The sequence below is a fragment of the Saccostrea echinata genome, unplaced genomic scaffold (assembly GCF_033153115.1).
Source record: "Saccostrea echinata isolate AGI-Se365-2 ecotype Australia unplaced genomic scaffold, CSIRO_AGI_Sech_v1 ptg000048l, whole genome shotgun sequence".
Lineage (NCBI taxonomy): Eukaryota > Metazoa > Mollusca > Bivalvia > Ostreida > Ostreidae > Saccostrea > Saccostrea echinata.
The window spans coordinates 2,332,965-2,348,995 of record NW_026889797.1 but is presented as its reverse complement, the minus strand read 5'-3'; the positions used below and the strand labels follow the sequence as shown (position 1 = coordinate 2,348,995).

General features: G+C 32.9%; 1 protein-coding gene and 1 long non-coding RNA gene across 2 annotated transcripts; one reads left to right on the top strand and one right to left on the bottom strand.

Moving 5' to 3' along the window:
- Positions 1-568: 568 nt before the first annotated feature.
- Positions 569-5,996, bottom strand: LOC133203204 (uncharacterized). Its single transcript, XR_009723349.1, has 4 exons — positions 5,979-5,996; positions 2,309-2,536; positions 1,033-1,287; positions 569-686 (listed from the first exon to the last, which is right to left on the bottom strand). It is a non-coding gene; the product is annotated as an uncharacterized LOC133203204 (long non-coding RNA).
- A 1,919-nt stretch (positions 5,997-7,915) lies between these two features.
- Positions 7,916-10,150, top strand: LOC133203162 (uncharacterized). Its single transcript, XM_061339005.1, has 2 exons — positions 7,916-8,120; positions 8,931-10,150. Exons 1-2 carry the CDS (start codon positions 7,916-7,918, stop codon positions 10,148-10,150), a joined length of 1,425 nt encoding a protein of 474 aa, XP_061194989.1.
- Positions 10,151-16,031: the final 5,881 nt, after the last annotated feature.

Genomic DNA, 16,031 nt, shown 5'->3' with positions numbered 1-16,031 from the left:
TGTTTTAACGCTGGCTATTTTATAGATGCACCAATTTTTTTAAGATATGATGTGAATTTAGATGACAATTTCTTGTAGCAATATGTATTGTTAATTCTTATATACTTTTATTGCAGAACTGTCCTTTATATCCCCCGGAACATCCATGCATACAAGTTCCATTGATTGGATGACATTCATTCGATTGTTTGCAATGTCCACAAGAAAAACTACATTGCTTTCCAAAGAATCCATCATCACATTCTGTGACCAATTGAATAAACAGACACATAAATTAAAAAGAAACAGAACCTTAACAAGTTTTATTTGAAATTAGATACGAAATATTAGTTAATGTATATTCAAAAATACTCCAAAGGAAAGAGTATGTGATCCTATTGCGCATTCATCAGAATATCTTAAAATGACTCTAAATTAACATAATTTGCTTGCTTGGTTTAAAGATCATTTGATGTCCATCATACATTTAATGGTAAACGGATCTTAAGGAACTCCACATCTACAATATAATAAAAATGTAATGAGTTTTTTAAGTAATGTAAAAAACGTACCTTGCTCGCACCAATTACCCTTGTACCCAGGCGCACATTGTGGACATTTTCCTGAGTCTATCTGACAATATTGTAGGCAGTTTGAAGAACATTGATGTGAACAATCTGAACCATAACGTGTAGGATCAGAGCAACCTTTAAATAATATATATATTAATACTTATCTTTTTCAGCAAAAAATGGTGATGGTTCATTTTTTCTATCAAAATGTTTATTTTATGAGTGCTATATCACCCAACAATCACTCAGGTGTAATATAATGTACATGCAATCTTCAAGATGTTTTTTCAATGTTAAAGCAGATCTTGAAGTATATTAAAAGATTTTTTGCGTTCTCTTACACTTAATATATGTGTAATTCCCATAAAAAATGTATTATAAAATGGTCAACTTTTCTTTTTTATATCGAAAATAGTAATGCAAATCAACTTTTATTTTTAGAAATATATATATATATATATGATTTTTATTTGGCACTTACCAAAAACCTCCACCTCGCAAAGCTCGGTGAATGCATATTGCGAATATCCAGATGGATAGCTGACACCCTGAAGTCTTTCGTTATAGTAGATGACGTATTGTCCATATACAGGACAGCTTATGTTGGCAACGGCGGGTATCGTGGACCTGGTGTAGCTTGTATCGTGAAAACACAAAGTGCCATCCAATCTGTTTGTTGTATTTGAAATATACACATAAAATCCAAGAAATCTTGTTGTGTAACCATTTCCGGAATCTGAAATTTTCATTTTTTTTTTCATTGAACATTGATGGTTTTAGTCACCTAAAAACTAGAAAATTGATAGAATTATAAAATTGTCTAATAATGCATGTTGTACATACTTGTACGCCAACACCTTTATCTTTAGTTTTCCATTTGATTTTTTTTTTCATATTCCGTTAAAATATATATACATGCATATTATCATGAAATGCTATGTCATTCAATTAATTGAAAGTTATCTGAAATTTTCCCAGAATTGAATTTCAAGACCTTTCAGTGAGCTTTTTTTTTCAATTTAAACAATAGTTTGTTGACTATGAAGCAAATACTTATAGCAATGTATATTTTTTCTCATTGAAAATTTATTTAAAGTTTAGTATGTAGATTTGTTTTTGATATATATTAAATGTCAATATCGCCAATTGAAATCAAAGGGCTTTATGTCTATGTCAGCGTTTTAATACATGTAGATTTCATTGTGTCTGACGTCATGATAAGTGGACGGGGCTAGGTGAATAAAAATGAATGATTTCTGCATTTTTCTTTATCAGACAATTTTAAATATATATATATATTCATATTTTTACATAAATGTATAAATGTCAATATAATAGGAATCAATGTAGAGTTTGTTTGATTTGTCATAAATACTTATAGACAGTTTAAATGGGGTAATTTGATTTTCCACATACGGTACCGTCATAAACTTTCGTTAATACCATAGTATGCTCAGCAATCTCAAATGTGATTCCTTAAAACATAATTTTATAGATATCTAACCATTTTTTGTTTCAAATGAATATCTCAATGTTGTTAGTACAGAGAGGAAAATGGGGCGTTTGTTTTAACTCATTATGTTTTTCCCCCCTTTAAGGTTGCGATATACTAAGCAGATCTAGAAATTATAGTTTAAATTGAAATAATTTGTGAAATATTTGTTTTTTAACTTCATGTCAAAAATCGTGACACGAGATCCTTGCAGAGGTACCTGAGTGAGGAAGGATCAACTACTCTGCAAGGGAGATTGACGTACCCCAATATGCATTGTCAGTTCTGTAAAAAATGACTATGAAGTTTATGCCACGGATTTCTTCTAGGTTCACCCACCACGTGGCAGTATATTGTTCATTACTTGATACGCTGCATTGTTTTCCAAAATAAGAAAGATCTGATTTCCGACCATCAACAGCTCTTGATGAACCGCTATATGCAGAGTCATGAGTTGAGCTTTGCCATGTGGGTTTGAGGTATGCTAAGTTTTCTGAAAAAAAGGATTTATAGATATATAAAAAAAAAAAATGACTAAATGAAAAGCATGTAGTAAATAAAATGCAGAAAAAGGATTTTTAAATAATGCATATTAAGCTTTCTCCCGTTTGAAATGTTTGACTGAAATATTGTGCATGATTACTATTGTATTCAAATTTGGTGGAAAGATCTTACTTATATGATTTTTAAGTCGCAATATACGAAAATAAAGAAATGACAGTAATTATAATTAAATGGTTGTGTATATTTCTTCCCAGTTCTTTTAGCTGAGCATAAACGCGTGTATTAAAATGAGGAAACAGTTCAAATCATCTAGTTGTTCTGAACAAAAAAAAAATGCTAAAACATGACGAGGAAGTTATTTCATTAGAAACGAAAGAGAAAGTTCCAATTAGATCATTTTTTTTAAATTGTATGATTCTTATTCTGTTCTTGTTGATGAGAGCTCAAGTTTCAAGTCTCTTATCTCTAGAGTTTTCGAACATTTGACCCTATTCTCTATTTAAATAAAATCTTGAGTGTGACTGTTTGATTCTACGGTATCTGCACCTACATTTTATTAGACCCCTATCGGTGAAACCGGAGGGGACTATAGGTTTCCTCTGAGTCTGTCCGTCCGTCTGTCTGTCTATCTGTCTAGTTGTCCCTCTGTCCGTCTGTCTGTCTGTCTGTCAGTCTGTCCCACTTGGTTTTCCGCACTTTTTTCCTAAACGCTTGCAGATATTGAGCTGGTTTTTGGTATGTGAGTGTATCTTGATGAGTTACAGATCAAGTTTGCATTTCGTTCCGCGTCATTGATTTTTGACGGAATTACGGCCTTTTCAATTTTTACGGGTTTTCCGCAATTTTCTTCTAAACGCTTGTAGATATTGAGCTGATTTTTGGTATGTGGCTTTACCTTGATTAGTTATAGATCAAGTTTGCATTTCGTCCCGCTTCATTATTTTTTGACGGAATTATGGCATTTTCAATTCTTAACGGGAACCAGATTACACTTGCCGGTAGGGGACTAGTATTGCTAATGCAATGCTCTCAGAATGCTTGTTCAATATTGAAGAATCTCATATAATTTTAAGACACTATATGGTAGCACACATATTTCAGCGCAGGATACACCGAAAGAAAATCGTTTTAAAAGATCTGTGAATTGTAAAAAATCTCTTTCAGAAACTTTTTTGTGCAATCTTTTCACTTTAACATATTTCTATATCCCCCAGCTGATTTAAGTGGGTTTCGTTTCTAAAATTTTTACATGACGACGCTTTAATCCACGTATGTTCTTATCACAACCACTTTTATAACACAACTCCTTATCGTTAATGGCATTTATATGTATTAGTTGACCAGTTACATAGTGTCAAAACTACACTGGGTAAGATAATGCTCACCACCATTAAAGTGTTTATATTTAAGGAATCACTGTTTAGTTAGTAGAGTATGCCAGGGCATCAACGATAGTTGGAAAAGTGGGATAATATGCATAACGGGCGAAGCCCGTTATGTATAAATTATCCCACGTTTCCAACTATCGTTGATGTCCCTGGCATACCCTACTAACTAAACAGTGATTCCTTATATTTTCATTTCATTGTGAAATAAAATTGTAAATTTAGATTTTAAAAGTGTAGACTAATAGATTTAAATTACACCAGGCCTCACATGTCAATTTCAATAGACCCCGCCCACTGACGTCAAACACGTAGACAGCCGCACAAGAATTACATGCCATAGAAGGCCTTCTTAGCTCCTGACCTATCGCTCGGCGAAATTTACATTCCGGTAGAATGATCAAGAAATCAACTCAACTAACTTTCAAAGAGTTACCACAGAGAAAACAAATAGAAATGGAAATATTATTGCTTTAAATTTGGATCATATATTGACAAACAAGTTGTTGGAAAAAAAATATATCAGCAGTCTCGTTTAAAGTCATCATTTAGTAAGTTCTATGGTCGATACAATGACCCTTTCATCAAATACAATTTATCATTAAGTCAAATGCTGATTGACTTTTTTCACACTAATTGTTAGGCCATTATTTACACACTGAATTGTCGACGGATTTTCCCGTTATTTCCCGATCATGACAAGGAGCATACGGCGGGTGTGACCGGTTGGCAGGGGATGCTTACTCCTCCATGGCACCAGATCCCGACTCTGATGTCTTAGAGGTCCGTTTTTGCTCTGCTCTTATTTTGTAATGTTTAATGAACTTTTGAGTTCGAATAATGTTCGTTATCTCCACACATTTCATAATACATACATAAATTTTGATCATTTGAAATAATACATGCACATGTACCATACTTGTTACGGTATATTTTGTCGTTTTGTAAATATTATCCTCTGCGACAATATGCACATATCACTCAAATATGGCCTCAAATCGACACATATTGTCGAATGCTGTAAAATGTTCCATGTGAAAATTGACACTGGCGGCATAAAGTGCCTAATTTCACCTGCCCCACAGTTATAGTTGTTTGAGAATATTCTGATAGTTTTGTGAAAATACTTGCTGCTTAAATCATACAGAGGTCTTTTAGGCTTTATTATATACATACATATTGACCGCCAAGACAACGTGTACCTATGATCGCTGCAGTAATTGCCGTGTATCAATACACTTTGTCGCAAGGTGATGAAATTATAAATATAGCTATAGCCTCGGGCAAATATATGCCGATGCCATAAATTCGTTGATAAAGAAAAACATGCCATGTAAATTGGCTGACGTATTTCATGCCTACTGTTAGGCCTTTGTTTTCATACTGAATTAGTTTAGGGAATGTTCGGTCTACCTATCAATTTAGGATTAGCGGCGGATGTGACGGATCAACATGGGGATGCTTTTTTTTTTAGATCGATCATTGTTAATTATTTTCAAGATTTTTAAATATATATGGAAGCATTCTGAGGCAGTGTATAATCAAATATGCTAAAAAAAGGAAAAAAAGGAAAGAAAAAAAAAAGAGAGGTATAAGACGCCTGAATGAGGGCTGGATTACCTTTGGAGATCGCTTTTACAACTGAATATATACAGGAAATGACTTTAGAGATATTCTTCTCAAGAACAGGAAAGCTATTATTACTGATATTTATATGGAAGTATTCTCAGGTACATTATATTTTACGGTGAAATGTATAGAAACAATTTGATGAGGGAAAATAGCAGGGTTATAGTTATTTATATGAGCGCTGTGGCACTGGGCCCTTGTTTCTCGTGTAAGCTGTTTTGTCATAGAAAATATATAATAGCATACAAAATATATGTTACAATGAGAAAAAGGCCTCATCTTTAATAGAATAAGATACGAGATAGTGTAAGAAATCAGCATATCTCCATTCAACACACCTCCATGAAAACCTTTTTACAAAATCAATAAACAAATAAAAATAAAAAAAAAATAAATACAAAATGATATTATTCTTACCGTATGCCTGAGAATACATCAGAACACAAACAAGGACATACAATACATACATGGCTGTCTTAACCCCTGGCTGTAGTATAGTGTAAACAAGGAAGAAAAACTTAGACAGAAGAAGATTATGTCCTTACTTAAATACTATTAAATATCCGAATTTAATACTCAGTTCAAAGGGTAAGTGGATCCAATTCTGATTTTGATACATACTGTGTATATTTATTTTCATAAAGTTCATTTACTTACAAGGACATTTCCCGGAGTTTGTTAAGAAGGTGAACCTGAAACACTTTATACGTATTCATTATAAATTACAAATAATGGGGGAATATATATTGAATTTTCAACAGTTACATACTGTATTTTCTTTTGATTCAATCTTAGTACAGACTTAACCTGCCAAAGGTTCTCCACTTATGTTGTTGAAAGCGAGATCAGCAATAATTTCAATCTCTCAATCGCTAAGCTTTGACGATCTAACCGTTCAACTATGACTTCAAAACCACTATGATACGAAACACCATGTAAAAAAAAAAGAATTCAATAATCCGCGTATCCTTTATATATCTTTATAAAATTGCAAGGTTGCCGGGTTTTTTTTTTTTAGGGGGGGGGGGGTTCTTTTTTTTTTAATCAGAAGATTCTGTTTCTGACACTTTCCTGCTGCTACACAAAATCTCATAAATTAAACAAAGAAATTTATTATTCTGTAATCAAAAGTGAACGACATATGATTAGACGCCCCGTAAAACAGTCGATATTGGCGCATTGACATTTAGTCATAAGCGCCACACATAGGTCAAAGCTTGTGGCCCTTCACCTATGAGCTAGAGAGAAATTCTCGAGTGAGACGTAGAATAGATGCAATTAATCAATCAAAATTCCTTAATGAATGAAAAAAGAAATGTTATGGTTTGCAAAATTATGTACGCTCGTTGAACGGACATGGAATGCAGGACTCAAGCTGGGAGAGATAGTAGACTCAAGGTATACAAATTATTTCCTCTTTATTGTATGGACTTTGAATTAATCAGGTGTCAAGGTGTTCTATGAAGATGTAGACATTAAAATTACCTAATGAAAATGGTGAAGATAACGAACAGTGGTTGATCTAAAAAATGTATACAAAGAATACAAGTAGGTGAGCTAGGCATAAAACACGGACCTCAAAATTTTCCAGGCATAACAGAAATAGGAATCCCTTATTGACCGGTCACACCAAATTATAAGGTTTTTGTGGAAATCTGGTAGGCGGAATATTCTGCAGTCAAATAAAGTGTATTCTATTACATGTAGAACAAAAATAAAATATTACAAACAAGTTGACCTCCGCTTCTCAATTGTAAACTTTACTAATAAATGTATTAATAGTCCTTTAGCACATAAATATCAAATCAATATTGTTTTCTTTTAAATTTCATTTTTAATTTGAGACAAAACATAAAAGACCTTCATAAACATTAGATTCAAAATGACTTAAAGTTGATATATCTTTAAAGACTGACAAACAAGTTGAAGGCCAGGGTTAACATGTGTGATGGGAAGTTTCAGTGTAAAGTTATTTATAATTTTTCGAAAGACAGAAACTTATTTATCCACAGGCTTATGAAAAATAACAACTAGCTTTTGTTTTTTTTTTTTTATTATTATTATATTGATTTATCATTTTATTATTTGAAAAAGCATATTAAATCACAATATTTGAAAAGAATCCTGCCGAGTAATTAGAAGCACATCTTGTGTCAGGAATAACGTTAGATATCTTTGACTTGACGCAGTACAACTCATCCAGAGGGTTAAATCCATTAGTTTAATAATTGCAAATATTTGTCAGTTCTTGCCCCTTACGATGATATAGGTGGCGCACGACACGTTTCGGTTCATAGTTACTTCCGGTTTCGCTTCGATTTCGATAACATCAGAGTAGTCATAATAAATATCAAATGCCCACTTGCTGTTGTGTGCCTGGTTGTTCCACCAGGGGAGGATTAAGCTTTCCAAAGGAAGAAAGGATAAGAAAGCTTTGGATTCGAGCCATTCGACGAAACGATGAGGATATTACATATAAACATTGGACGCCACAGCCATTCAGTGTTGTGTGTCACAAACACTTTCGTGAGGAAGACTTCACCTCCGAAACACAGCACGGTTAGTAAGATTATTTGGCTTCATTTTTAGTTGCTTAATTATATTTTGTCTTACAACATAATTTGTTTATAGTTCATAACAGCTGTGTAATAACGCGACGGATACACATGAAAATTTTACTTGTATCTATATCTGCTATATTAATACAGCGAAAAATCAAAGACTTCATTGAAACTTTTTTTTATTAAATGACAAATCAGACTGAGAATTTGGCCATAGAGATGATGCTTTTATATGAGACGTAAACCTTTATAAATATAATGCAAATATACATACAATAATATTTACTTCTGTTACACATGTTCATAGTTGACACTGAAACAGCTGATATGACGTAAAGAATTTCAATGATTAACAGTTTATCATTTGTACATTTGCATGATTTATTACGAATTACCTCCATTTATTTTTACATGTTGACAAGTGCTTTTCTTTTCCATTACCAGCACAGTATCCTAATATTAAACAGTTTGATATTATCAAAATATGCAATGGAGTGGTCAAACTTGTGAAATATATTTTAAAAAATACCAAGTTTGCTATTTCATGGCTATTTTGTTATGTCATAATTCATCAAGATGTGGTGAGGAAATAGAGTCATTCTGCAGTCATGCTCTTTTGGAAGTTCCTGACAAGTGGATTAGGAAGTCACCACTGGATACGATAAGCTTTATAATACATATATCTTTTATTAGATTTTATACATTTTGGACTAAAATTTTTAAACATCTCCTGATATATCATGTTTTTTTTTCTCCAAAACATTTTCATTATGTAGTAAACAATAAAATATTTTTGATAACTTGATAGGCACTGAACCACTAAGAAGGCAGAGAAAACCTGATGCAGTCCCTTCCATCTTCCCTTGGACCAAGTCAAAGTGGAGTTATGGTGTTGATGAGAGGAGCAAGAGAGTACTTGCCCGTCGTGCCAAATTGGAGAAAGATGACCGAGAAAATTCGGAAATGGAAACAGAAATGGTTTCAGATGTTTGCAATGTATATGAAGTGGGCAACAGTGTAGAAGTTGAGGATGAAAAGTCTTGCTTCAGTGATAATGATGTTGAGATAAGTGCCCCTGTTGCACCTGTTTTTGTAGATTCATCATGTCAAACAGCAAAATCGCCAATCATGTGTATTGAAAATTTCATGTATGATGATGAAGGCATCATGTTTTATACAGGGTTGAGTTCCTACACAGACTTTTTACATGTACTGTATAGTCTTGGTGAAGCAGCCTTTCATCTCAATTATATTTATAATCAGGTTCAAAATATGTCAATTGAAAATCAGCTCTTTTTGACACTGATTAAGTTGAGGCAACATAAGCCCAATTTTGAATTAAGTAGACTATTTTCAATATCACAAACAACTGTTGAAAATATTTGGATTACCTGGGTCAATTTCATGTCAAGACAGTGGAGGGAACTGAATTTCTGGCCAGACAAAGACCTGGTCTCCTTTTTCTCCCCCTCTGATTTTTACAGTAAGTTCCCCTCCACACGAGTTCTGCTTGATGGAACTGAGATTCCTGTAAAGAAACCTAAACCACCCATTGCCCAACAAGCAACCTTCTCTACATATGAAAATAGAAACACTGTCAAAGTACTTGTAGGCTCAACTCCAGGGGGTTTAATTTCATATGTGTCTTCTGCTTATGGAGGGTCTGCAAGTGATAGACAGCTTGTTGAACGGAGTCCTTTGGTAAGTACTGACTTATTTGAACCTGGCGATTCTCTTATGGCAGACAAAGGATTCAATGTCCAAGATTTGTTTGCTCCTAAAGATGTAAGTGTAAATATTCCTTCATTTTTTAAGAAACAGAACAGAATGTCAGGAAAGACAGTTTTGCGTGATCGCAAAATATCCAGCAAAAGAGTTCATATTGAACGGCTGATAGGGTTAGGGAAGACATACAAAATTCTTAAAACACCCTTAAATACAACCGAGACAAAAATAGCTAGTGAAATTTTATTTGTATGTTTTACACTTTGTAATTTCAAAAAATGTATTGTTCCCAAACATGCATGATTTTGTCTTCAAGGAAAATGAATGAATTGAAGTTGGTCCACAGATCAATAACTATGATAGGACATGGTATATGTTAAAACATTTTTAATGGAAAGTTTTTATACTTTGACAAAACATATTCAATTTGTGCAGTCTGGTTGAAAAAAAGAATTCACATGCTTATCTAATGAACTTCTTTTATTGATAACAAGGTGGTAAAAATTATAATACATTTACATGTACTACTTTAATGTTACCCTAATCTAACCAATGGATTGTCAGTTTGTTTATTTATTTATTAATTCTCAATTAGTTGCAAGTATTTGTACAACTTAGTCTCATAGCTAGTTACGTAGCCATGTGAATAGATTTTGAGGTACATGATCAATGTACACATAGAGAGTATAACTATAACTGTATGAACATGTACCCAGTGTAAGTTTCTATTTACAACATATAAAGAAAAAAAAACTGTTCATGTGTGGCAGTGCCTATAGGTCCATAGATGTCATTGTTAACAACTTAAATTTTAGTTCATTTTGTGGTCATGGTAATAAAAGTTCTTCAGAACAGCAGTCTTGAAGTATGTGTCAAAAAATGAAATTAATTTCTGCAACATTCTGTCAATGAATGCTTGGTCTCTTTGAATTGAGATAACTTTAAGATCTTTCAGTGTGTAAACAACTAAATAACAGCATGTTTTGTTTGAACAGAAAAGTTGCCCTTGAATTTGATAGAAATAGTCATGAGTATTGTCTAGCTCTAAACATCTATCAACATTTTTTAAATATGTGACAGTCTCCTCTGATATTTTATTGTATTTTGCATGGTAGGGGCATTTAACTTCAATAAGTGTACTTTGGTCCAAGATGGCATCAGGTGAAGAAGCTATAAAAGGATGCAACTTTGAAACAAATATTCCACATTTTGAGGTTTTAACATTAAATTTTTCCTCAAACTTTTTATTGCCACCGACTCATAACATCTACCATGCAAAATAGCAGGTACACGAATTTCTGGCATATGCTTTGTTAAATTTTCAGCCAGCTTTAAAAAATCAGTTTTGTCAGTAGCCTTGCAAATTCTGCCAAAGTTGGAAGAATGAATTCTCTTTCGTCTCTCATCTCGCCAGATAGCACTTTTACTTTGACCGCGTGTTTGCTCTTCTAACTTAACAATTTCCTCATCTGAAATATTTGTTATATTCATGTTTTGTAACCATATGTATGACAATGGATGACTTAAATAGTCATGGTCTTTTTCTAACCCAATTGTGTTGGCAAGTGGGAAGATTTGTGAGACTGCTAAATCACTAATGTTGGGATGATTTAGCCAGACGTTTCTGAAGGTATCTGGATATCCTGGCATATTGTGATATGCTCTTGGTCTTGGATCATAACTAACATCCACTTCACCAGCTAAAGGCAAGTCATTTGCCTTTATTGGACTGCCTTTGTACACTTTGGTATGATGGAAAGTTTGAAGGTTCTGAGTGCATGTCTCCTCGGTTACAATGTCTCCACTTTTACAAAACATCTGTAAACTGAATAACACAACACATACATGCTTACATGCAGCAGTTGGGCCCATGCCCACAGCACACTCGCACTGACTTTCCACGATGCACCCATCCATATCAACACATACATCCACTTTATATGACACACTCTTCTTCATCTGTGCCTTGCATTCTGCCTTCACATAATAAAAGTTATTTTCAGCACAGAGTCTCACATACTTTAGAAACTTGCTCTCATATATGTACATCACATTGCTATCTACACTTTTATTCATTCTTTCTAGATATGCTTTCACTGCCTCTTCTCTCACTCCTACTATCTGAGTATCTTTGTTGATATCTTTAAACTTTTCATAACCAGGCACTTGCATACAATACTCTCTCTCTACTCTTTCTGCAGAACCAAAATTTGAATTTCTGTCATATGCTTCAAGTCTGAAATATGTTGAAAGGGAAAGACTCATGAATGTATTTACAGATACAACTTACATGTTTTTTTAAAAAAAAATTGTTACATATTTTTATAGTTACTGCAATATTTTTTATGGTCTAAACAGAGAGGTTTCTCATCAATAATACTCTCTCCCTTTCTATTTATCTATCTATCTAAGCCTATCTATCTATATATATATACTAGGCAAGTAATGCATTACCATGACATTTAGCATTACCCCAAGCCTGATACTGGCCTACTAGGTGCACAGGCCTCTGAATTTCTATCAATAAGCCGTTATATGATTGATTAGAGTAATATATATACCCCCTCTATATATAAATGATTGGTGAATAAACATATATATAAATGTATATAAATTAATGTATTTATATATAGAGGGAGTATATATATAACTCTAATCAATCATATAACGGCTTATTGATAGAAATTCAGAGTCCTGTGCTAGGTGATAGGCAGTCGGGTCACAGTAATGTTACGTGTATACAACAAGGCCATTTTTAATTTAAATTATTATACGCATTGTACAGATGATCTAAGATGTATTTGACGTCAAAAACTGACTGGAATTTTTAAAAAAAATGTAGATAGTACAAATTATAATTAAACTCACTAAAATCTACATAAAATATGCTTTTGGAAAACTTTTATTGAAATTACGAAGAATATCAGGTACCGATATCGTCTTAATCACGATTCTGTGTACGACAGAGAAAATTATGGCTAAGAAACTGCTCGGAAGTATACCTTTCAACCAACTCTCTTTTGCGACCGGAAATGCGAGCATTTCGTTTCCGTAGCTCTTTTCTAAGTGTGGGTAGATCCCACGATCCGTAATCAGCCATTATATCTATAAAAATTGAAGCAAACGAGCAAGGTCTACGAGGTCGAAATTACGTTGACACTCTCTAAAATTGAAGGTACGAATAGTCATGAACTTAAACGTGTTGTGCGCCACCTATAATTCAGGGAAGACAATGTGCAGTTTTATTTGCAATTATAAAATGAAAATGCTTGAATAAATTTATAACCATTGCCAATTTTTAAATCTTTTCAGTAAACCTCAAGAAAATAATTTATTGAAAAACAATTATTAAACAGATTATCAGTTTACCATAGCGGCACGAGAATGTATAGACGATAAGCGTATTCCTAATTAATCTGATTAATATAGTACAAGGACATAGACTTGATTCTTGGAGCTGTAATATAGAGTATTAATTGTTTATAACATGTATATTGTATAAAATGCTTGGAACTGATTTTGGTCTGCTTAATATATTTTTTATTCATAACAGAATTTAAGCTTGGTGGGAATTTTTAACTCCATAACACATTTTCCTCAAAATAAGGAGTACTTCGGAACCAGTTGAAACTGCTTCCCAGCACTTTTCTTTTAAACGATGCATTTTTTTTTTTACTTTTTTATTTTTTTTTTCTTAAAAAAAAAAACAAAACAAAACAAAAAAAAAAAAAAAAAAAAAAAAAAAAAAAAAAAAAAAAAACATTTGTATTCCTTCGCACCCGTGTCAATACGTTCATTCATCTTAATTATTCTATTTTTAATACAAATCCGTGACACACAGCTGAAATATGCGATATTAAATTTATAACTGAGTACTGCGCAAACCTATCTATTATGGATATCTATATTGTTTTTCCTACATGTATAACGTTACAGTGTTACAAAAAAATTAAACATAATACACATTAAGAACGTACTAAGATCGCCTTTCTCCTTTACTTTGAGTTTGAGGCCCTTGTCACGGCAGGCGTTGGCCGGTTAAACATCCACCACTGCTCATTCACCCTGAGTGCAGAGTAAAAGCCATTTACTGTTACATATATTGTTACGTCTTCATAAGAGTGAAACATCATCGAATGGGACGTAAAACAACATATAATCAATAAATCAATTTTATAGAGAAAATGAGATCAGTTTTTTTAAGGAGATAAAGAGTTCTTTACAATGCATAATAAAGATCAAATGATTTAAAGGATGAACTTGATAACTTTCCACACTATACTTTACTACCCGTGTTTACGAAACACGATTGTCGCCCGCGTGGCGCAGTGGTTAGAGCGTCTGCTCTAGAGTCGTGCCGTAAGCAGTTGATCCTTACGTCGCGGGTTCGAATCCTGCTGTGGGACGTGGAGACCGGTCCGTCGGATGAGACCGTATAAACCGAGGTCCCGTGTCGCAGTAGGTGCTGGCACGAAAAAGATCCCTCACTGCTCAATGGCCGTAAGTGCCGAGTATAGGACAAAATTTGCAGCTCTGCACCGGCCAGTGGTGGCGTCTCCATATGAGTGAAAAATTCTCGAGAGGGACGTTAAACAACATACAAACAAACGAAACACGATTAATAATATTTTTTATCGTAAAATTGTTAAAAATGTAGAAACCTAACAGGAGTCAAAAAATAAAATGAAAAAAAGTAATTATTTAAAAAAAAAATCTAAGAGTTTCATTTACATTTTAATCATAAATTTTTATACATGTATAATTAAGTAAAAGGCAAAAATAAAATAATTGGTATTTTAGATGATAAAGGATTTCACATTTTGTTTTGATTCTCCTCTAACTTCTCATACCGTAGTGTGCAAACAAATTGTTAATCTCCAGTTTTACACTACTAAAACTTCTGAAGCAACCTCTTCACTGTGATTGTCGAAGTATTCAGACAGTGTTTTGGAGAGTTGGCCCCTTAGTAGCTTACATTGTACTTTTATATTATTGAAAATACATGTATGTGTTTTTTACCTCGAAAAGTAAAAAAAAAAAAAAAGACACACAAACAAACAAAAAAACAAATAAACAAAAAATGAAAAAAAAAAATATTCAATACGTAAGCGGGTATATTAAAACAATATAATTATAGTAATGTAAGATATTCTAACATGCCCTTAGAATATAACATCTTAGTAAGCTATATGACTTGAATTTTAGCGACAGCGATCTCTCTCTTTATGTAAATATTATTTTCAAGACCTAGAAATAAAAATGAAATGATGCAAGCCACAATGTAAACAAAATCGACATTTTAATCTATAAAAGGCAATAAATAGCGAAGTATTCGTCATGGGGGTTAAATATTTGACCCATGGTCTTACAATGATCAAATATTTGCCGAGTGAAATCGAAATGGAACGAGAGTCCATCAGCACAAACATATGAAATGGGAGTTTAAAAAAAAACATATAAAGTGAATATAACATGTGATCCATAAGGAATTAAAGCTTACAAATAAGTATGCTGGATTATTTTCATGATTTTTCTTTTCTTATAACGAAGACAGTAATCCAGATCAGTATTTTCTCTGTCGTTTCTGCCAACAAGGATGCAAAGGTATGCACACTACGGTGCATACTTTGAAACGCAATTTTTTTGTCGATCTCAAGAGCTTGTAACTCATTGTACTTTGATCCTGCTGCTAGAATCGTGTTATTGACATGAATTGATAAAATGTATATCAGGTTATGAATAAAGAGTAAAAATAAATAAAAAGAATTGTAAAATTCCACTCGAATATGTGATATCTTTTTCCTTGACAGAAGAGTTGTATTCTTGCTGATGTTTTTATGGGTTTTTTTTTTTAAACGAAGTTAAACGAATAACCCCTTTTCAGAAAGGAATATTTTAAATGTGTATACGTCACAGTCAAAATAACTTCATAGATGAGCGCTGTTTTCTTTTTCTTTTTTTTTTCCTTCTTTTTTTTTTTTTTTTTTTTTTTTTTTTTTTTTTTTTTTGGTCTAATACTCGTTGACCTTTTTTTCAATGAAAATAAGAGCATAATATTAGTGGCTGGGTGTTGCCTATACATATATGTGTGATCGTAATATTACAATTCTCTATATTATGTGCATGTAATTGATATATTTATATATTTACCTCAATTCTAAATAAAGGTATCAAGTAGTATTTT